This window comes from Sorex fumeus, unplaced genomic scaffold (genome assembly GCF_029834395.1).
Source record: "Sorex fumeus unplaced genomic scaffold, SorFum_2.1 ptg000002l, whole genome shotgun sequence".
NCBI lineage: Eukaryota > Metazoa > Chordata > Mammalia > Eulipotyphla > Soricidae > Sorex > Sorex fumeus.
In genome coordinates, this window is record NW_026606059.1 from 30,761,137 (window position 1) to 30,784,262 (window position 23,126).

Here is a 23,126-nt window from a genome sequence, read left to right on the forward strand (position 1 = left end):
AACTTGGGGACAAAAACAAGTCTTTTAACTGCTATGGAACCTCTCATATGCTGAGGTATGTATTTAATGACTCTTTCATTCTCATTACTTTCTCAAAAACTTTTCTGGGCTTAGGGCAGGAGTGATAACACGGCGGCAGGGTGTTTGCCTTGCACACGGCAGACTCAACCGACCCGGGTTCGATTCCTCCACCCCTCTCGGAGAGCCTGACAAGCTACAGAGAGTATCTCGCCTGCACAGCAAAGCCTTGCAAACACAGTAACAACAAGTCTCACAATGGAGACGTTATTGGGCCCGCTCGAGCAAATCGATGAACAATGGGAGGACAGTGACAGTGACAGATGCTTCATATGAAATCAAATTCCTTCAACTGAATTTACTATGTTCTTAATTAATTAAATATAACTAACTTATTTTGTTAGTTGTAAAAGCCACATACTGTGGTGCTCCAGAGGCCTAGGGTATCCCTGGCACAGCTCGGGGGTCCATACAGTGTTTGTTTTTTGGCCTTTTGGGTCATACCTGCTGATCCTCAGGGTCACTCCTGGTTCTGCACTCAGAAATTACTCCTGTTGGTGCTCTGGGACCATATGGGATGCTGGGGATCAGATTCAGGTCTCCACGTGCAAGGTAAATGCCCTACCTGCTGTTCTATTGCTCAGACCCCCTCAAACACCCCAAAACACAGTGTTTGGGATGGAAGCCAGGATCATGCACATTCGTCTGACCACTTGAACCACATCCCCAGCTAAAAGCTTATGAATTTTTAGAGTAAAAAATCTATGTTCTATTAATATTTGTCTATTGAACAAATTGTGAAAAGAATAAGAATTGGTTAAATTTTAATGGTAAAAAGTAAAATGTTCATACTACATTTTACTTTATTATTGACATTTATGTTACTATTATAGTCCTTTATGTAGACAAAATAAATGGTACAAACACAAAGTACACTATGATTTCAACTTACACAAAATACTAAATGATTGAAACAATGTTACACATATACTTTACAAAAGGAAGCACAAAATATCACATTCAAATGAAAAATTTCATTATACTTTGAATGTTATACAATGTTAAATATGCACATATTAAAAATTTTACTTATAGAACTAATTGGATATTTTACTATTTAAAATAATATTGTGTAAATGAATTCTTATAAAATAGTTTGAAAGCAAAAGCTATTTTCTACTCAACTACTAGGCAGTTATAAAAATATATTTCTATCTGCAACACTTATAAATTTGTTTGAGGCACTAGATATTCAAATTTAAATGTAGGTTTTCTAAAGCATTTCCTCAACTTCGTGTTTTTGATTCCCCTGTACACATACACACATGGCGTTAGACTAGAAAAGGTCTGCATTACAAATGATGTCATTTCAAATAATATACACAGGCAATCATTAACACAGAAAATGTACTGTGAAGGTTTTCAAACTAAATACACCTAATACAGAAAACCACCAGTTGTTCCTAGTACAAACACATTTGCTGAATGAATGCATGAGTGGGTTATATTTATTATTTGCGCCCCAGATGAACTATCCAAATCTTTCAATTTATAAATCAAAATGTCATTAAAAATACCAATTTTGTTCTTTATTAGCTACTTCTGGATAACAAAAAGTCAGATAAATTGACTCCATATTGAATAGCAAATTAATGTTGGAGAGCACAATAGTTTACTAGGTATACTTGCCATGAATTTGGGCGCCTTGGATGTCTACAGAAAATGCAATGTATTAAACAACTGTTTTTCATATCTCCATTCAAAAAGAGTCTAATTTTTAGACAGTACTGCTATAAAAGCAAAAGCACCAGCTACATAAAGTGTGCTTGAGTTTATATATGCATGCAGTATAATACTGATATATCTTAGCAAAACACATATCTCTTCTCAGTGAGAAGCACCTATCCTGAGTGAAGAAGGTATGTGTCAACACAATGACAGCTAGAAGATGCCCCAATCATATCCAACAGTCCCATGCATGAGTAACTTGCCAATTTGAATGCTGAAACTATTATTAAAGACAGTTTTAAAGTAGCAATTTTTCTCCCTAAACCTAAAGACCATTATGAAACAGGAAGACTCATAAAAATAATGGGATTGCTGCAGCATGAAGTTTGTGGTCATTGCATGTTTGAGAAATTTACCTCAGCCTGTTTGCGGCAAAGACATCTCTGTAACTTTCCATAATCTCTTCTAGTTTAGGTAGGGTAATATTTTTTTCTAAATTTTATCACCAAAACTTTAAAAACTTAATGGAACACAGAGTATTTCTCTTAATCCACTTCAGATCATGCTAAACCATTTTGGAAGTCTTTTGTATTTCATACTTTTAAGGAGAGAAAATGACCATTCCATAAACTGAATTTCATACATATATATGTATACATACACATATATATAAATAAAAATATAAGGATATTTATCAAATAACTACTTTGGGAAGGAAATTAAATTATAATTCAGTCTGTTAACTCATTTTAAGAGAAGTCTTTAAAAATCAGTTTCTGAAAACTCAGAAGCAATTTAGCCATATACTCAAAATTAGTTAATACTTTGAGAAGCAATTCTAAGAAAGACTTCTAGAGTAAAATGTACAATAGAATGACTTATAGTAATGCTTTTATAATAGTTATCTGTACCATACCATGCTATATAGAAAAAGATCTTTGTGATTTTAATAGTATAAATACAAATTCATTACCTTCCAATACTTAAAATAACTACTCTCAACTAACTGCTTCAAAGTCCAGTAAGTTTGAATTTTGTTTATACTGTCTGTGCCTTGTTTGTTTAGTTAATAAACCCCTCAGTTGTTTATCCACTCATTTTCTTGGTTTTTACAGACAGTGCAGATGTTATTTTTATCCTTTACTTAATATCAAAAAAGTTAAAATTTATAGAATAAAAAGTAAACGCCATTACAATTTTTTACATATTCTTGTATCACAGAAATTAACCTATTTTCAAATTAAATGTTGTAGTATGGATGCTGATGTCCTGAGCCACAGGAATAATGTGATTTATAGATAGAAACTATGAGACTTCAAAGATTGTGGTACTAGTTCATAAATAAACCATATCATCTAAATTCAACATTTTTGTTCAGTATAATGAAAACTGATACCATATTGTTTCTTTTTTCTAAGACTATGCATCGAAATAGGTGTGAAAGTCGTCTTCTCAAGTTATACTTTATACTTATACTTTCAATATATTAAATTTTATAATATGTAATATTAGAAAACTTCATAAGACACGAATATATGTTTAAGATGAAGTAATTTTGAAATAACAGTTAATTTTTGATCAAAATCCATGTTGAGTCAAAATTTTTACATAGACTTTCCTTTAAGAGAGGCAGATGTCCAAGCAGAGAGGTTGAAAGATCAACAATGATTAAAGGAATTGTAGAGAACTATGTGAGCATTTAGGTAATCCATTCTATAAACTAAATGATATTAAATATTATAATGAACTGCATTAAGATATTGAAAAATTATTTTATTCATTTATTCCTTAAACATTTCTGTGACTACCATTTAGAATAATAGTCAAATTTTATTTTTTCTGAGACTTCAAAATATGGCTAAAACTGTTATTTGTATTATATAAATAAATATATATGTACGCAGATATATATTACATATTGTGTGTGGACATGGGCAAGATTTTAAACTATTCTTGGATTTGATTCCTCTATTACAAAATGAAGGTGATGAAAAGAGTGCTACCTAGGTGTGCTATAAAAAATTGGGGGAAACAATAACAAAAAAGTAAACTTGAAGCAACTAGAAGCATTGCTTGGCAGAGAGTAATTACTAGTAATTAAGTAACCCCCTAGTGTTAGCTAAAATTTGTATTAAATAAAAAATGTCAGTGACTGATATTACATACATCATTACTAACTTTTAAGCATCTAATAAATGCCAAGAACACTAAAATATGGTACACTTGCATTATGTTCAACACATTCTGTCATATAGAGACTAAATCTTGCTAAATATGCCAATTTACAAATAACACAATGATAGATAACATTACCCATGAAACAGAGTAAAGTACAGCTAAAATGTTAGGGATCTCTTTTTGCCTCTATAATGAGGACTGCTGCTTACAGCACAATGATCAGAAAATAAAGTAATGACAGTATGAAATGCGTTTGCTAGTGCATCGATTTTGCTCACTCATTAACTCTCAAAGTTTGTGTTGAATGTAATAAAACTTTAAGTACACGAATATTACGATTTACTAATGCCACTGGATTGGAGCAGTTGTTGTGAAAGTAAGGATAAATTTCTGACATTGAAGGACAGACTTAATATAGATATTTACATTAAGGTTTTATGGTAATTAAATTCAAACCACTTATTTGAATTTATTTTTTTAAAACCTTAATACTGGTTTGTTTTTCTTTTTTAAAATTAAAAGAATAAATTGAGGTTTACAATGCTATTCATAGAAATTTCTCATGCACATGCTTGTTTTTCTTTATACATACAAACTTATGACCAGTCTTAAGTGCTTCCGTGCCAAATACCAATTATTATTACCAGGATCCAAAACATATTACACATATGTAAGAGAATTTTTGTTAGTCAACACATAAATGGCAATAATGAAAAGATTTTAATTTTAGTATTAAAATTTTATTTTTAATTTTAAGAGCTGTCATCAAATTTCAAAAATTAAAATGTAATGGTCAGTAAATAGTTTGATTCTGAAAGGCATGTCACCCACGGAGTCTAAATTTATATAATTATGAAAATTACAATAATAATATTAGGGAATTTTAATTGTTTAAAATTATGGATTTATTTATATTACCATAATAACTATGCTAAAAATGTGATTTTATCAATGGAGAAATGATAAACATTACATATACTTTAGAATGAAAATAGAGTAACACCTGTGCTTCCATTAACCATCAGAGACCCTGGAGGTCCTTTTAAAGTTTTGACAAATAAAGCTTTATTTTTATGTCTTGTAGATATACCTTGATAGAAAACTGTTCAACATGGTGTCTTCTATTGAGTCTAACAGATCAATGAAAGTTGTAACAAAGTTCTTTTAGGTTTCTTTTCTTACCTCCCTTCCACCAGTCCTACTTGGCTCACCTCTAGGTTACCAAAGGCACAATCTGGTGTGCATGCAGAGAGCAATTACAGAACTAGTTTGCTAGAACTGACCTGGAGCATAAATCTTCTCCTAAACTGGAACATCATGCTGCAGAGATGAAATCAGCTCTCTTGTCTGCTACTAAGAAACCCACCCTTACAAGCAGAATTTAAAAAAGGATGGTCTCCGCCTTCCACTCATGAACTTTTCTAATTCAAGCAGTATATTGAAAACACAACACCCCAAATCAAGCCATCTTCAGTATCGTAGTATGATTTAGAAGACCTGGCTACATTTCTTCAGTGACAGACTTCTTCAAGTAAAAATATCCATTATTACATGATCCCATTTGGAGAAGATGAAAACAAACACAATAAAATACATGAAATAAACAAGAGAGGAGGCACAATGGTTTTTTTTTTTTCATGTCCAATAGTAGAACCATAAATTCCAGGGATGAATTTTAGGATATTTAATGTCAATACACAGAGAAATCAGTTTGTGAAGCTGTATCATGTAAATGAATGTCTATCCATTTACAGGATGATTTTTTCCAAATATTAGTTATTTACGTGGTGAAGCATTTCTTTATATTGAGTTAAAAATGTTTAGCCAGCACATCCTTTGTCGTCTGTAGCGTTGAGAAGCTTCTGCTTGCCTGGTTCCTTGGGGATTCTCTTCAATCTTCAACTGGGGGAGGTGGCTCACACAGTCTGTATAGCCTACAAGAGGAATGGCAAAGTGTGAAAGCTCCTCTCACTGAGATGCTTTCAGTATACAACAAACACATTGGCAAGAGTTTCTTGGTTCAGGAGTCATGATTATTTTGAGAATTTTGATAAACATCACCTAGAAATGTGGAAATCCTAGCCTGGCAGGTCTGTATTCAGGACACAGCACTGTTCCTTTGCACATATCAATGAAGACTGATTAAGCACCGCTGTCTTCTTTCACAGCAGCTGTTTCTGCTTCAGGACTGCTAAGCCCAGCTGCTCACCTTGCTGGCAGCAAAATCAATTCTCTTAGTTCCAGAAGATGATATTATTGTAATTACCATCTTGCCTATCATGACTATCTCAAGCAAACATTCCCTATTACCATTAGGGTTCTAAAGATTTTCTGACCAGTCTGAGAAATTTGCTTCATGTTGCACTGTCCACAATTGACACCGGATAGTCAATGGATTATGGAGATGTTCATGTGGAAGTTTCCAGAGGTCTGAATCTCAAAGGCACAATTAGTTGGGATTTCCTGAGGACTATCAGCTCAGCCCTGTTTCCTTACTCAGCTGGCACAGAATCTGGTGGAGAGTAAAGAGGCTCAAAGGACCCACTAATGGAGATGGCTGGGTGAGATCTTTGTACCCTCCTTTACACCCAGTTGCACTAGTTTGAGAACGAATGCCAGTATGACAAAGCACAGCAGACTAAACCAGGACTACACAAATTCTAAACTCTATTCTCCTCAGTAGGTAAATGCTAAATATAGACCCAAAGCAACACGGACCATTCAGCTACAATACTACATTATGTCAGAGCTAGTCAAAAAGGAGATTGTTGACCGGATTGTCTTACAGTGAACTCTGGCTGTGGATTCAACATTAACACCCAGGACCAATTTGAAAAATTGATGATCTAAAACTGAAAAGATGTCAACTTTGCTTTTTATGAAACATCAGAAAGACTCCAAACCTCTGGGCAGTTGTGATAATTCTATCCCTCCTAAGTTAAATATGGCTTAAATAGTTGTTGACAGGATAGAAAAAATTTTAAGTTCTCTCACCACGTCTACAAGGAATCCCATGCAAATTCTAAAACAAAGCAGGGAAATGAGAAGTATTTAACGTGAAGTGAGAAACTTAGTTAACGAAACGAGTTTTTCTAATTTGGAAACACACAAAAGAAGCAACTGCTCTTGTAGGTTGATAGAATAACTTTCAAGTCTAGAAGGTGGTTAATGCCTTACATGTCATGTCCATGGGAGAAAAAAATGAATACAGAAATAAGTACATTTCACATCAGAAAAGCTTATTTTATCCTAGCTGGAGAAAAGAATACATTAAATTGAGCTGATGTATTTCAAAGCTGCTTCTGCAGTTGAATGATATGGTGGGGTTTCAAACTGCATTTGCAGGGCTGGAATAAGAGAATGATCAGAAAGCTCTTTTCCTCTTTAATTTATATCAAACTCTTATTACATGAATAAACTGCCAAATGAGTGAAAAGGCATAGTGGCTTTATACAGGTATTAAACAAAACTGCAGGCTGGGTGGCAACTGTCCTACCCTGAGGAATGGGCTGAGCTCTGCATTCCATCACCTTGCAGAGCACGTTTTCTCATAATATAACTAATGTCACTGGGTAGATGAGTCCTGAAATGTCCGCAAATGGATGAAAAGCCTACTCCCTGTGATCACCTAATGAAATAACGGGCTCTGGCTGCTGTGGAGCTGGGCAGATTCAGCTTCTGGGAGGCTTCTTGGAAGTGATTCAGGGTTATTTGAGGTCAGACACATTTGTAATGGAAATGATGGGGCTCTGGGAATTTAGAACAGGCAGATAAAGTCTGGAAGTAAAATAGGATAGGTAAAAGTTGGACATGAACGCTACTTAGAGGTGAGGCTTTTATTTTGTTTTAGCTTTTGCTGTAGCAGATGAGTTGTTAGATTGTGGGAGGGCTTTGTCCTACATGCTGGGGTCCCTGTGGTCATCTTATTCTACTCATGGACACCAGTGGCCCTGCATGAACAACGGTCTGAGCTCTATTTTCCCTTTTCCTCAGTCAATTATTCTGGTGCTGAGTTTTTCTGCCCAAATCCAAATATGCTGAGAACCAAACTTGCAGAAGTGAGTATATTAGAGATTATGCTTTTCACTTTTCTACAAAGCAACAACAAATATGACAAAGACCATGGAGAAAATGGTCTATCACAGGTATTCAATAATAGTCTATCCCACGGTAATTCTCCCCATCTTACAGATGAGAAAATAAATCACAGAAGATGAATGGCCTGACTAAACAAATGGTCATATAGAAGGAGCTGCCTTGAAACCACTTTCTTTTAATCACTTGACCAAGCTGTCTCTCAATTAAATAAAGAAAATCAGCTCCCCTAGGACGATAGTTTCCATATTTTGTGATGTCATAGAAAATAAGATGAGTTACAGCTGGAATACAATTGTTTTTGGTGCTAGGAGGAGGGAGATGTGGGGAGTTACTTTGTTTTGTGTTTTATTTTGTAATAATGGGGTTGGAGCCCAGGGACTCATTTATGCAAGGCACATGCTCTACCACCATCTCCATCCCTGGCCTCAGTGTTAGGTTCATGATGAAGATATGTTTCGTGGTGAACATATTGTTCAGAAAAGCTACTGCATGAAATTCAGGAAGACAGTTATTTGTACAAGGACACATATGTCCATCAACCATTAGTCTCAATATTACTATGATAAGCACATCATTGTGTCCTATATACTATCTCAGTGACTAAAACCAGTCACCCTCTATTTACTGACATAAAATTATTTGAAATATTTGTTATCTGAAAGTCTCCTTTTCCCTAGCTTCCTTCATATATTTAGTTTCCAAGGACAATTAATACTGTCTGATCCATTTTCTCACCTTCATCCTCAATACAAAACTAATTTTCTTTTAAGATTCACAAATGGCTCCTGTGTCACCAGAGATAAATTCTAAAACTCAAATCTATTAGACTGCTAATGTCTTCCTTATGTTGTCAAGATAAAGATCAAAATTCTTTTTCAAATTTCTTCCTGATGTAGCACCTATGTCTCAAATGCACTTTGCATCATTCTTAAATGATATTCAACCATTATTTAGAGATGTGGAATAGTGCTCAGAGTAGGATGCATTCTTCAGTCATAGGTCCCACTACATTAGCGGAATAGGAAGACCACTGATTATCATGCTGACAGGGGCAGGGATGCTCTGCAACTTCTCTCTATCCTGAGATTAAGTCATGTGCCCCTTCTGAGCTTTCTCAGGACAATGTGTGCCTATTTTTGTCTTGGTTCCTATCACATATGAGTGCAGTTTTCATTTTATTCTATTGTCATTGCGTTGCTTCACACTGACTGGTGAAGGCGACTATGTTTTTATATCTGGGTTTTAACAAAGTGCCTGACCACCCCCCCCTCCCCGCATACAGAGAGAGAGAGAGAGAGAGAGAGACAGACAGAGACAGAGATAGACAGAGACAGAGAGATAGACAGAGACAGAGACACAGAGAGACAGAGACAGAGAGAGACACAGAGAGACAGAGAGCAGGAATCCAGTAAATGTTTATTGAATGAATTTAATAAAGTAAACAAAAAACAGAGTGAATGGTGAAAGAAGAAGTATGATAGATATTGGGAATTTGAATCAAATTTAATCTCAAAGAGAACACACTTTGGGCAATAACACTGGAGGGCTGATCCAGAGAACAGTTTACTGGTGGTAGTAGGAGGATGGTGGGTTGGATGGGAGGGTCCTTGGGGTAGTGGTGGAGGGGACCAGGTTCTGCTCTGCTCTATGGAGTAGGAGTAGTAGGCATGTATCGAGTAACTACCATCAACAGTATTGTAAATAAAAATAAGTACTTCAATTAAAACAATTTTTGTTGTTTTGGGGCCACACTTGTAAGTGCTCAAGACCTACTCCTGGCTCTGAGCTTAGGATTGCTTTTGGAGGAGGGCTTGGGGAACCATGTCAAAGACTGAACCTAGTTTGGCAACGTGGAAGACAATGTGGAAGCACCTTATTGCTCCAGCCCCTAAATAATTTTATTTTTTAAAAAGAAGGGTCTGGCTTTGAGAGTCAAATAGATTCTTCTTCAATTTATTGTCTTTTTTTTTTTTAAAAAAAATTCACTTCTTAGCTAGAAGAGATGGAAAGTTCTCACATGGTGCTTCTTATGTTTTACATTTACTGGAAGTTCCAATTTAATCATTTATTTTCTGTAATCTCAGTGAGGGCCAGAACTACTTTTATCTGAAGTTCATATTTTCCAAGGAGCAGAACAGAGGGCTTTCCATACCTTAGGTCCTCAGTGAACAGTTACATAGTGAAAGAAAAAATCCATTTTTTAAAACAAAATTATATGAGCCTAGATTTCTCTTTCAGTGGCTATTGTTTATTTTCTTGTCAATTTTATGGTTGATACATTTTATTGTGTCTCACTTCAAGTATTTTAAAACATAACTTGATAAAAAAAAAGTGAGTTCCTCTGTTTCTTATATTCTGCTAGCTTATTGGTTTATTGATCAGGATGCTGAAGTCTTATCTCTTAAGCCCACTGTTTATTAGTGTTTATAAGCTCTTACTAAGAAGTCCTTACAGAGCCATTATCTTGTTTTCTTATTGGAATTTTAACACTTCACTTGGTGTATTATCTAAACAAGCCATATACGCTCAAGGCACTGGAGAGAATGCCTATGCGTAATGATTCTTGAGTAATAAAAAGTTTTAGATCTAATCTAATCAACCATGAAAGATAACATTGACAAGAATTCAGGATAAAATCCATTTAGGAGTCAGCACTAAAAATAAATGCAATTAGAACATGAGTGCTTCATTCATTTTCAAGAGAAAAAATGTTTTCTTTTTTGAAAGAACTTGCACTGCCCACGTAGTTTTTGAGAATGAAATATATGTTCATAAATGCTGCAGTCATAGTTCTTATCCTGGTTATTGATCTGTAAATAGAAATAAAAGTTTCTTGTCTTGAACTGTGTGGAGGGCCTATTTTTTGTTGAAATGCATATATTAAAGTAATGAAATATAAAAGAGATTATTTAGCTTTACTTTGCTAAAGATAGATGGCAGCCTACCCTCTTGTCACTAGGGTAATCAAACTGACATTTCTCTGATGGCTGTTCTCATGTTCCTTATTTTCAAGGTGGATTAGAGTTCAGTTCTTATAAATTGTGAATATTTTATCTGATAACCCAAAAAAGGCTCATTCAGTCATTTATTCATTTAACACATTCTTAAAACCAGTTTCATATGTGTGATGCCTAACATGTAGACATGAGGATGAGCTACAAATAAAATCTGAAAAATATGTTACTTTTCACCAAAGATTTATAATTAGGCTGGTCCAAGAGACAAGTAATGATAAATTGCCACTCAATATGTTAAAGTGATAAGAGATCACTATGTAAGAGGCTAAGAGGGTAGTGAAGGAATCATGCAAGATTTAAGGAGACTATAGACCGAACAGGATGGTCACTCAATACCTCTATTGCAAACCACAACACCCTAAAGGAAAGAGAGAGCAAAAGGGAATGCCCTTCCACAGAGGCGGGGCCCGGGAGGGGGGGGGGGACTGGGGATGGGGGTGGGAGGGTAACTGGGATCAGTGGTGGTGGAGAATGGGCACTGGTGGAGGAATGGGTACTAGATCATTGTATAACTGAAACCCAAGCACAAAAGTTTGTAAGTCTACAACTGTACACCATAGTGTTTCACTAATAAAAATTAAATTAAAAAAAAAGATTCAAGGAGAAAATGACTACGTTGCTGGAACTTTACTCCACAGACACAGAAGGGATAGGGCATGCATACACAGGCACCCTGTAGCTAAGCAAAGAGAGGGTCTTAAAAGATCAAGTTCCGTGATCAAAGTCAGCATGGCACTGGGCACGGCTTTGAGGTTTTCCATTGCTGGGAAATGGTGGCAAGTAACAAGGAGCTGGAGAGTCACTTACCTTGGAGCAGACTGTGGGGTCCGATCTCTGACCCCTAAGTTCTTTGCTGTGTTCTGAACTCGTGCTCCCTGAAAGAAGTCAGGAAAATCACATTTAGTTTTAATTAGTATCTAGAATAATAGAGTATTTATTCCAACAATGCAGTTGAAGTGAAAGTTTAGTAGATGGGAAAGAAGGGAGAAATAATTGGAGCATTTTCAAAATTCATACATTTATGAATCAAAATATTCTAATAAATAATTAAAGAATGAATTTGATTTCTACAACCACTTAAATAATTCAAATTAAGTTTAAATTATGGTTTCTGGTTCACTATCTCCTACTTTACTTTTAGAAACAATATTTAAGACGTTGAAATGTTAAATGAATAGACTATAAATATCTGCTGTGTCCATACTTTTGTGGAACAGAAAAAGACAGTCATCTCACATTTCTGTACTTATTTTTGGCCCTAGCTGAATAATAGCTATTTCAAAGTCCATCTTCTTTATCCTGCTTATGTTCTTCAATAGTTTTATAGCAATCTCTGGAAAGGCACATGTATGTGGTTCTTATATGTAAAATATAAATATTCTACCTCAAAGTTCACAGTACAAAGACATTATTCATAATGAAAATAGCTTTACAGTATGTTAAATTCATATATTATGTTTAAATTGCTGCAAATTTTCTAATGGAAATTAGAAAATAGAACCAAAGATCAATGTTTGGGGCTGAGGATGTGGCTCTATCACTTACAAGGCCCCAAGGCCCAAGGCCTTAGAGAAAATTTGTAAACGTAGAAAACTTTATACTGTTCACTGTGCTTCTCTTAATGATAAATCTTCACACAACTGTACTATGATGATCAAAACAATAAATTACTGTTGCACAATGTTTAAACAAAGGTGCATCTTTTTCAGATTTCACCACTTCCCCCCAAATTCTCTTTCTTTTCCAGAATCCCACACTGATTTTTTTCTTGTGAAAGGAGGCAGTAGTTTATCTTTTGACTGTAACAGCTTTGATGAGTGGTTGTCATTATTTTGTAGAATCTTTCAATTCAGGTTTGTCGGATGTTTCCTCATGATAAGAGGGAAGAAACACATTTTTGGCAAGACAGTCACAGAAGTGACATTGTGCTTCCTGGTGCATTATCATCATCAGATCACATGATGGCAGCATGTTTCATCACTGGTGACATTCACTTTAGGCACTTGGACAAGGTGGCATCTGCCCAATGTTTTTCACAGGAAGATTACCATCTTTCTTCTTGTAGTTTTTAGATATGCTGATGAGGTCATAGGACAGCATATAGATATCTTGTTTCTCTTCAAACTCTTGTTCACTTATCTTAAACTCCACTGGTATATCTTTCTTCCAACAATAACACTATAGTAACCTTGAATTGGAATACTTCTATAAAAAGGAGTATCTCTTTTCACAGATGACATATTTTTCAAGAATTTATTTAAATCAATCTATTTATTTTATCCCTGAGTTATGATCTAATTTTTAAATTACTAATTCTTTTGTTGTTGTTCAAATTCTTCCAGTTTCAGGCAATGAAACTTCCTTAGAGATTTTTGCATCCCTTTTCATTCTCCTTCCTTTTGGTTTTCTTTTCTGAATTCAGAAAATATTTTATTTAAGGAAAGATAGCAGGGCAGCTTCAAGATTCTGGGAGGGGTTTCCTGTGAAACAGGATTCCAGAGAAAGGCAGGAACCTTTCCCTTTCTATAACTTCAAAAAAAATAGTGGGGGTGAGCATTTTTTAAAAGCTGTATTCTAAAAATGTGAGCCATTGGAAGAGGATTAAGATGATTATCATTTTATTTTTTTACATTATTTATTTATTTATTTTTCTTTTGGGGCCATACCCAGCGATGCACAGAAGTTACTCCTGGCTCATGAACTCAGGAATTACTTCTGGCAGTGCTTGGGGGACCATATGGGATGCTGGGAATCGAACCTGGGTTGGCCGCGTGCAAGGCAAACGTCCTACCCGCTGTGCTCCAGCCCCGAGATGATTATCTTTTGATGCTTGGTCATCTGGGTCATTGGCACAATTTAGCCATCCAGATTATCCGGCACCATCTAGGTGTACCCTTGTACCTGCATCTGCATCACTTTTGAAACATCATTTCCTCTTTTTGGCACTTCAAGATGTTGCAGGCTCATCTCCCTGCCTCAGCTGCAATTCCCTGAGTCATTTTTTAAAAATTTAATTTTATTTATTTTGGGGAAGAGGGACTGGGCCATACCTCAGGGATCATTTCTGGTGGAGCTCTGGCCACTAGATGTGGTGCCAGGGATTCAACTACTAAGATCAGCCACAGGCAAGGCTTAGCCCCTGAACACTTATTTCTGGATTCTCCTCTTTCATTTATTTATTGTTTGGTGAAGCAAGAAAATTTTTATTGAAACTTATTTAGAAACATGTAAGGGGCAAGGAAGAGAGAAATATGTGTTTTAGAGAGAACACAGGATTTTTTCAGAGTGGAAATAGGCAAGAAAAGAAACAGAGAAAAGCAAATGAGAAATATGTTCAATGGAGAACAGGAACTTGAAGAGCAAGCTCCTTCTTCTTCTTTAAATGGAAAATCATCTAGCCTGGGTCTGCTTTACTAGCAGGAATCAGTAGTAGGAACCTACTTCCAAGGTCTTCTCAGAAGACTGAGTGAGTTGGTTAATGCAGATATCTCAAAATAATCTGTCTGCATAATATGCATTATGGTTTTAGTGTCACAATTTTTTATTAACCAATTTATACAGCGATTTTTAATTTTAATCATAATAGATGCTTGCTATACTGAGCATCTAATTATACACTCACACATTCTACTTGGAATTCAGCTGTAATTTTTTTTTTGGCTTTTTGGGTCACATCCGACGATCTTCAGGGGTTACTCCTGGCTCATGCACTCAGGAATTACTCCTGGTGGTGCTCGGGGGACCATGTGGGATGCTGGGAATCGAACCTAGGTTGGCCATGTTGGCTGCGTGCAAGGCAAATGCCCTACCCGCTGTGCTATCACTCCAACCCCCTCAGCTGTAACTTGTCAGATGCTCAACAAGTTAGCTAATTCCATCACACTTACCACCATCCAACGGCCAAATCAAATGTCGTCTTAATGAAGAACTTAATGTTCATTTATTCTACTTGGTGATATTTGAAGTGCATTGGGCATATTCACTTATTTAATTCTGACAACACTATTAGTTAAAGACTATTATTATTTTCGTTTGAATAATGAGGAAACTGAGTAACAGAGAAGTTAAGAGTCTTATCCTAACTCACGAAGACTGAAAACTTTGTATTGGGGATTCACATGGAGGCTGCTAATTCAACAGTCCGCATGTTTGGCCACTATCGTTGATTCACTTTTTGCATGAAGCTTTCCCTAATTATCCTTGAGGAACTAGCTCACTAACTAGACAGCATTTAGCAAGTATTCTTTACTACGTGTCATTCCAGAAACCTGTGACAGCAAAGTAAAATGCACCCAATGTTCCAACCAAAAGGAGTTGGTCACAGTCTACCAACTTATTTGTTATGTGCTTCGTGTTCAGATACTGAGGTTGTACATAACCTTGGCACACTTGCCTGCTGGTACTTGTATCACAGCAATTTATACACCATGAGGTCAGGTAAGAGCATGATCGTTCCTCTTCATGGTGCTTAGCACAATGCTGTGTTATCATACATAAGTAGTTACACAAAATCTTAGACTTTACTAGATGTTTAAGAATTCTAGATAGGCTTCTACAAAATTGTGCTTGGAATATATAATTTAGAGAATAAAAAACTTGAAGTTTTATAATAGAAATATGATAAGTATGACGCCTTGGATTATAACTATTACCAAAAAATGCCAAGGGTTATAGTATCCTCCCTGTTAGCCTTTATATTAATCTCTATCCTCTATCTCTTTTATTCTTCTATTCTATATTTTAATTTCTAACAGCCAGCTAGTTAAAACACTATAAAAAGCACAGAGATAAAATCTGTACATAAAATTATACTTCAATAAAATAAAACATGCTTTAAAAAGTTGCTTCTCTTTAAGAAAAAGTGAATTATCGGAGAATATTTTATTCATCAATTTAGAAATTTCTCTATGTAATCAATTTCTGGAAAACTGAATGTAAATGGTTGAAAGGCAAAAGAGATGGAAAGGTTAGATCTTTGATTCACTCTTCTGTTTCAATTACCACATACGAAGTGAGTAAGAGCTGGGTTTCAGATTGGATCTCAGCCATTAATCCTATTGCCCGTAACTGCTAAATTACAGCTGAGAGAAGACACAAAAGTACACTGAAAAGTATCCTCTGTGCACCCCACAACCCAATTTCTCTAGAGAGGATCTGGAGCTCTCATCTTTCACAAAGTTGTAACAGATGATTCTGCATCTCCAAACCACCTGCAGAAGCTGTAGCTTGGAGTAGAGAAACAGAGAGGAAGTTACTTATTCTAAAGTATTTAATAAATGAAAAACTAGAAGAAAGGAAGAATAAATATTCAAAACAACTATAAGAAATACCAGATTTTTCAATATTTTAAATTATGTTTTACAGATATACAGAATATGTTTTGCCAATCCACACAAACATATAAGCTGCAATATATGTAATATTTTAAAGAGGTTAATACCAATTAAATAAATCATTATTGCCCATGTAATATCTTTCTCACTTTTTCTGCTCTATTTTATCCCTCTCCAGTTTTAGGTTTAGAAATTAAAATTTCTGATTTAAATTTTGATATGTTAATCTATAAAGCCAACTCACATTATCTCTTTCCTGGACTATCCTATAAAAGTTCAACCAATATTTTAGTTTGCCACTAATCTTAATTTTCAAAGACTTTTCCACGTCGTACCACAAATTTACTCTAACAGCCAAATGAACCAGAAAGAATAATCTCTCTGTATGGTTTAATATCCAAATCCAAATCTTTATATGGATAATCACAAATTTACTTTAATCTAATTTTAAAAATCAAATTTGTATATCCACCCAAATAAATCCTTCCTATACCTGCTGGCATTTGCAACTGTATTTGCCCTTTTCCATCTGAACTGCACTGGGTCATATGCTTTTTGTAGCTGTAACCTTTATTTAGTAAATCCCTCCTGGATCTTGGTTTTCAATCTTCAGCTCTGGGGTTCGTAAACTAAAGCACAAAATCTTGTGTCCTCCTTATACCTAGTTTCTGTAGCTCTCAGGTCTGTACTGACCTCACCTAGATTTTAATTTTGGTTTGGCTGACATTCTACAACATAATTTTGGGAGCAATCCTCAGGGATTTCCCTGTTTGTTGAGAGTCACACACTATTCAATCTTTAGTAAATAAAGCAGCTAATTGCAAAAGTGTATCTTAAAATACTAAGTCATCATCTATGGGACAATTCAAATCAAGTTAGCGAGTAGAACACATTGCTAAATCAATTTTTTATGGTCACCCTGAGAAAAGGTGTAAGGATATAAGAATAAACTGAAATTTTCCAACTTGCTTACAGTTGTATCTTTTCTGCGAGATCAAGCACATTTTCTTAGAAAATGGGAGGTAGGTGCAATTTTGTTATATATTAATATTTATGTTACATGATTACAATAGCATTATCACTATGGTTTGTTATACAAGATTACTGCATAGGCTGGAGTATTATTTTTAATATTACCCTTTTATAGAACTTTAAGGGTCAAATTTCTAGATCTATCATTAAAAAAATATGGGTTACTGAATAGTTATTTCATTCTCTCTCTCTTTCTTTCTCTCTCTCTCTCTCTTTTTGGAGGGTGGGGTAGGTGGACCCCAGCTGGCAGTTCTGAGGGCTTACTCTGACTCTGCACTCAGGGACCATTCCTGGTGTGCTTAGAGGAACATATGCAGTGCCAGGGATGGAAGTAGGCTCACTTGCATGCAAGGCAAACACCTTCACCCTCATACTATTGCTCCAGCCCCATTCCCTCTTTAAGCAGTTTAGTGACATAAAGACAAATGACTGCTATTCTTCTTGTAAAAAAAATTATCTTAGGGATCTTCTTAACTTTGAATTAATGAACAAACTTCTTGCATGGCATGAATTCCCTTTGGGATCTCCAGCAGCAAGTAAGATCCTCAGGAATTCATTCCCCACTTTCTTTCCTTTCATTATTATTGTAATGACAAGGGGTCATATGCAGGCTTGCTTGTAGTGCTAAGTAGGGGTCATAAATCTTGTTGCTGTGCTTCTACATGCCCTTGTGGGTGTCGTTCCCCTGGCCACAGTGCTCACCCCTCTTTTAGCTGCAACGGTACAAATGCAACTTGAGGTCTCAGACTTGAAAGGCTGGAGCATATAGCACTGAGTCATCATAGATTTCCAGCTGCTTCTTCTCTTTACTTTCCTCCTTTCCCCAAAGCTATTCCTGAAGCATTATTAAATCACCATCAATGTGCCCTCCCACAAAGGTCATATCCTTTCATAAGCCCCAAACCTGACCAATTTGCCTGGCTAGCTCCCTTCTTTCCTTTAGGCTACCCGAAACAACCCCTTTGCAGCTTGTCTGTGTTTCTTAGGGAAACTTCACAGAGATGTCTAGGTTCTATTACTCCCTTGGAATGAGTGTTTCTCATTCACAGTTTCCCTTTGGGACTAGAAAAGCACCATCACATCTGGATACCTGTCAGATACCTGATCAATAAAAAAAGGGAGAGAGGGTAAAAATTTGGGTCATATATAATAATTCTAGAAAAAGAGATTGAGCCAGAATGCATCTGAGTCCCTGAGCATGATCCCTAGCACAGAAAGAACAACAAAATACATATACAAACAGACACAGAAAGACAGAGAGACAGACAGACAGACACACAGACAGACAGACACACACACACACACACACGGGACTTACCTGCTTCCGCATTACATCTGTTGCCTGCATAATATAGCGAGGGGGCAGTCCATGGCTTCTGGCCAGAATGATGGCCTGCTCCAGCGTCACACTTAGTGTACACCTGTATGCAAAGACCAATGCAAGTCAAACCACATTGGTACTTATTATGTTCTTCAAGACAGTCTGAGTTACTAATGATGGGTAGCCAAATATGGAACCTCTGAATCTGCCTTCTCAGAGTTGCTCACTTTTCCTCACTTATCTCCCATGATGTATGTGTTACTTGCATGTATCTTGCCAGTTTTCCCCATACTAGTCTTTTATTACAGAGGTTTTAGCAAAGATCTCAAAAGGTAGAGGGAAATTTATCTTTAAATAAAAAACTGCCATCCAAAAATCTAAGTGACAGCATAATGAAATGTTGATTTTCTACACAGAACACTAGCTTCAAATATGTTATAAGACAAGGGATGTGACTCAATACTAGAACACATACAAAGCAACTGCCTAGGTTGATTTTGTTCAATGTCAGGAACTGAATAACATTTTTTTCCTTTTTTTGGGACACACCCAGAGATGCTCAGGGCTTATTCCTGGCTCTGCACTCAGGAATCACTCCTGTTGGTGCTCAGGGAACCATATGGGATGCAGGAACAACCCTGGTTGGCTGCATACAAGGCAAATGCCTTACCCACTGTACTATCACTCAGGACCCTAACAACAATTTTCTTAAGTTTAAGAAGGTAAAGGCCCTCCCGTTGATCATCAATTTGCTCGAGCGGGCCCAGTAACGTCTCCATTGGAGACTTTGTTGTTACTGTGTTTGGCATATCGAATATGTCACGGGGAGCTTGCCAGGCTCTGCCGTGCAGACGAGATACTCTCGGTAGCTTGCCAGGCTCTCCGAGAGGGGCGGAGGAATCGAACTCGGGTCGGCCATGTTGGCTGCGTGCAAGGCAAACGCCCTACTGCTGTGCTATCACTCCAATTGTAGAGGTACACTTCTGGAATCCAATTTAAGTATTTAAATGTAAAAAAAAGCCATGAAACTGCTTAAAAGAGAGCTTATACACAGAACACTATGTGAAGGACAAACATGCGACCAAGCCGGGTTCCGAAAAGGATTCAGCACGATCGACCATATCCACATGATAACCAAGCTCATTGAGGTTTCTCAAGAGTTCAAGGTGATGCTCTATCTAATGTTCACTGATTTAAAGAAGGTCTTTGATTCTGTTGAGATGGAAGCCATCATCGAAGCCCTAGCCAAACAGGGCGTTCAAACTCAATACATCAGGATCCTCCATGAGCTGTATTGCAGATTCACTACCAGAATCTCACCATTCTACAAAAAAGTGATCATCCATGTCAAGAGAGGGCTTTGGCAGGGTGATACCATTTCACTGAAACTCTTCAGTGCCACCCTTGAGAACGTAAAGCGACAACTGGAATGGGAAGGAATGGGGGTGAAGATAGACGGTCAACAACTACACCACCTCCGCTTTGCTGATGACATCGTTCTAATAACACCAAACATTAGCCAAGCGGCACAAATGCTAGCCAACTTCGACGGTGAGTGTGGAAAGGTCGGACTCCAGCTGAATCTCATGAAGACAATATTCATGAGAACGGTCTCGTTTCTGACATTCCTTTCGGTCTCAATGGAACAAACATCTCCAAATGCAACAGCTATGCGTATCTAGGTTGAGGAGTCAACATGACAAAAGACCTGGCACCTGAGTTGCGCAGGAGGAAGAGAACGACTTGGAATGCCTTCAAGAGCTTTGAAGAAATAACTAAGAGGATGAAGAACCTCCGGCTATAGGCACATCTCTTCGACTCCACTATTCTTCCTGCATTAACATATGTCTCAGAGACCTGGACCCTACAAAAACAGGATGAGAACGCTCTTCCAGCCTCCCAAAGAGGAATCGAAAAAACTATGCTTGGAGTATCACGTTCACTCAAGTGAGAGAAAGAATCCAGCGTTCCGACCTCTGTCAACAATCAAGAATCAGGGACACTGTCTTGTTTGCCAAGGCTTCGAAAATCAGATGGGTGGACAAGTAATGAGATTTGGAGATGACCGCTGAACTAGAGCCATTACCGACTGGATTCCATGGGACGTCAAAAGACCGCATGGCCGCCCACCTATGAGATGGTCACGCTTCTTTGTCAAGACCCTGAATGATCGGTTTGAGGCTCTTCGTGTTCCTAGAACAAGCAGATGCTATTGGGCCTCACTAGCACCTGACAGGGATGAATGGAGACGTTGCTGGCACCCACTCGAGCGAATCAATGAATAATGGGATGTCAAGTGATCAAGTGATACACAAAAAATTATGTAAGCAGAATTATTAAAAAATATTAAATAATTATTAGTATTATTTTTCTTGATATTTCATATAATTCATGAGCAATTTATATTTTCCATTCAGCTTCACGTGCCAATAACAGTTATATATTATAAAGAGAATGTTTTAAAGATGGTATGTTTTCTAAATCACATTTATGAAAGTTTCAAAAGGAATTTTGAATTGTTTTTCCATGTATCTGCAAGACAATTCAGAATTCAAACATAAACTTGGTGATTGGTGAGACTTTTGACTATGTTTGGTCCATTAAGAAATTTATTTTTATATCTTTTCACATCTTTTTTTCCTTAACAGTAGCTCTTATTACCTACGATTATTTCTTAATATTTTCATGTGTGGGCTCCAAAATATTTTAAGGGGTACCATTAGCTTACAATTCTTAAAATGTTCATACTTTTATATTTTTTCATTTACATTTTAATACTAATGGATTTTTCTTTATAGATTTTATTTATTGGTATTTCACTAGTGCTTTCTCCATATTTTTTAATTTACCTCTGTAGCCTGGCATTTTATTCATGCATTTTCTAGATCTGTCTAGTATAAATGAAAATAAGCTCTCAAAGAAATTGCTGATATGTAAGGAAAATCTAACTCATTTATCCTTGCTATAAGACAATACGACAGAAGTTCAATACACTTAATAAATTTCCATACAGATAAAATAAGGAAAAAGGAAGAATCATTTAAAACAGCACCATCATAATTTATAAAAAACCTGCCAAACTGCAAATATATTATTATACATAATTGCATTCTAAGGAGCAACATTTTAAGATCCATTGGCTGTTAAATGACTTGAAGAGTAGCTTCCTCATTAACATTAAGAGAACTATTTAAAAAAACATTTATAACACATCTATATTCAAAGAGGCTAAAAAGCTTTAAAATCAGCTTCTAATGATGTATATCATTTGTAAATATTTAGTATGAGCTTGGTAATATATAATTGCAGTTTTACAACTACTTACATGTACGAGTATGTCAATGAAAGCTAAGAAGTATAACTGACAGTTCAGGTTTTTAAAAAAAATCAATTTTTTACAAAGCATTTAATTGTAAAATTTACTTGACAGACTAAATAATTCTTTTCTCCTCCTTAAAGTCTCCTCTACTCCAACTTGAAATTCTTAGTTCTTATTGATCCTAACACTTTAATCAATAATGCTCATTACACCAGTTGAAGGAAGCTAAGAAATATATTCTTCTGATCATATTGAAATATGTCCTTTTGAGTAAGGATGACAGCCTCCTCATACACTCCTATCTGTGAAGTATCTTTAACAGAATGCTACCATTTTTATCCATTTTCTTAGCTTGTTTAAAATAATTCATGTCTCTTTATTCAGGGATGGAGCGATTGTACAGCAGGTATGGCATTTGCCTTGCAAGCAGCTGACCTGGTTTGATCCCTGGCATTCCATATAGTCTCCTGAGCACTGCCAGAGTGATTCCTGAGCACAGAGTCAGTAGTCAACTCTAAGCATTATGAGGTGTGTCCCCCAAATTAATAAGTAAACCAATAAAATAATTCCTGTCTCTGTACTTCCACTGTAGTAAACAACAATATAGGAGCAGTTACCTACCTGAAATCTGAAAAGATTTTATTGTGATCACCTGATCGATCAACTTGGCCAGTAAACATATCCTCTGACAGGGAACCTCAGAGTACAAATTGTCTAAAATTGACTAGGTACCTACATTATCTAATAGAAAACTCACCTTTAAAATGAATATGTTAATGCCCCAAAGTGGAGAGTAAAAAGGAAGCTACCTGCTACAGAGGTAGGAGGTGGGATGGGGAGGGGGAGGGATACTAAGAACATTGGAGGTGGAAAATGAGCACTGGTAGAGGGATAGGTGCTTGATCACTGTGTGAATGAAACTTAATCATGAAAATTTGTAACTGTACCTCATAGTGATTCAATAAGAAAAAAATGAATATGTGGAGACTGGGGGTATAGTACAATGGATGGGGCACTTGCCTTGTATGTGGCTGACCGGGTTTCATCCTGGCACCTCATGTGGTCTACTGAGTCCTTCAAGG

The 23,126-nt window shown here is 36.3% G+C and overlaps 1 protein-coding gene across 1 annotated transcript in view; it reads right to left on the reverse strand.

The window, feature by feature from the left end:
* Window positions 1-825: 825 nt before the first annotated feature.
* The window catches only part of PREX2 (phosphatidylinositol-3,4,5-trisphosphate dependent Rac exchange factor 2), a 297,562-nt gene continuing 275,261 nt past the window's right edge, over window positions 826-23,126 (reverse strand). The window contains exons 38-40 of the mRNA XM_056130599.1: window positions 18,723-18,825; window positions 11,847-11,914; window positions 826-5,858 (exon numbers count right to left, since the gene is read on the reverse strand). Coding sequence (XP_055986574.1) covers window positions 5,816-5,858; window positions 11,847-11,914; window positions 18,723-18,825 — 214 coding nt within the window. The 3' untranslated portion in view covers window positions 826-5,815. The remainder of the gene's footprint in view (window positions 5,859-11,846; window positions 11,915-18,722; window positions 18,826-23,126) is intronic.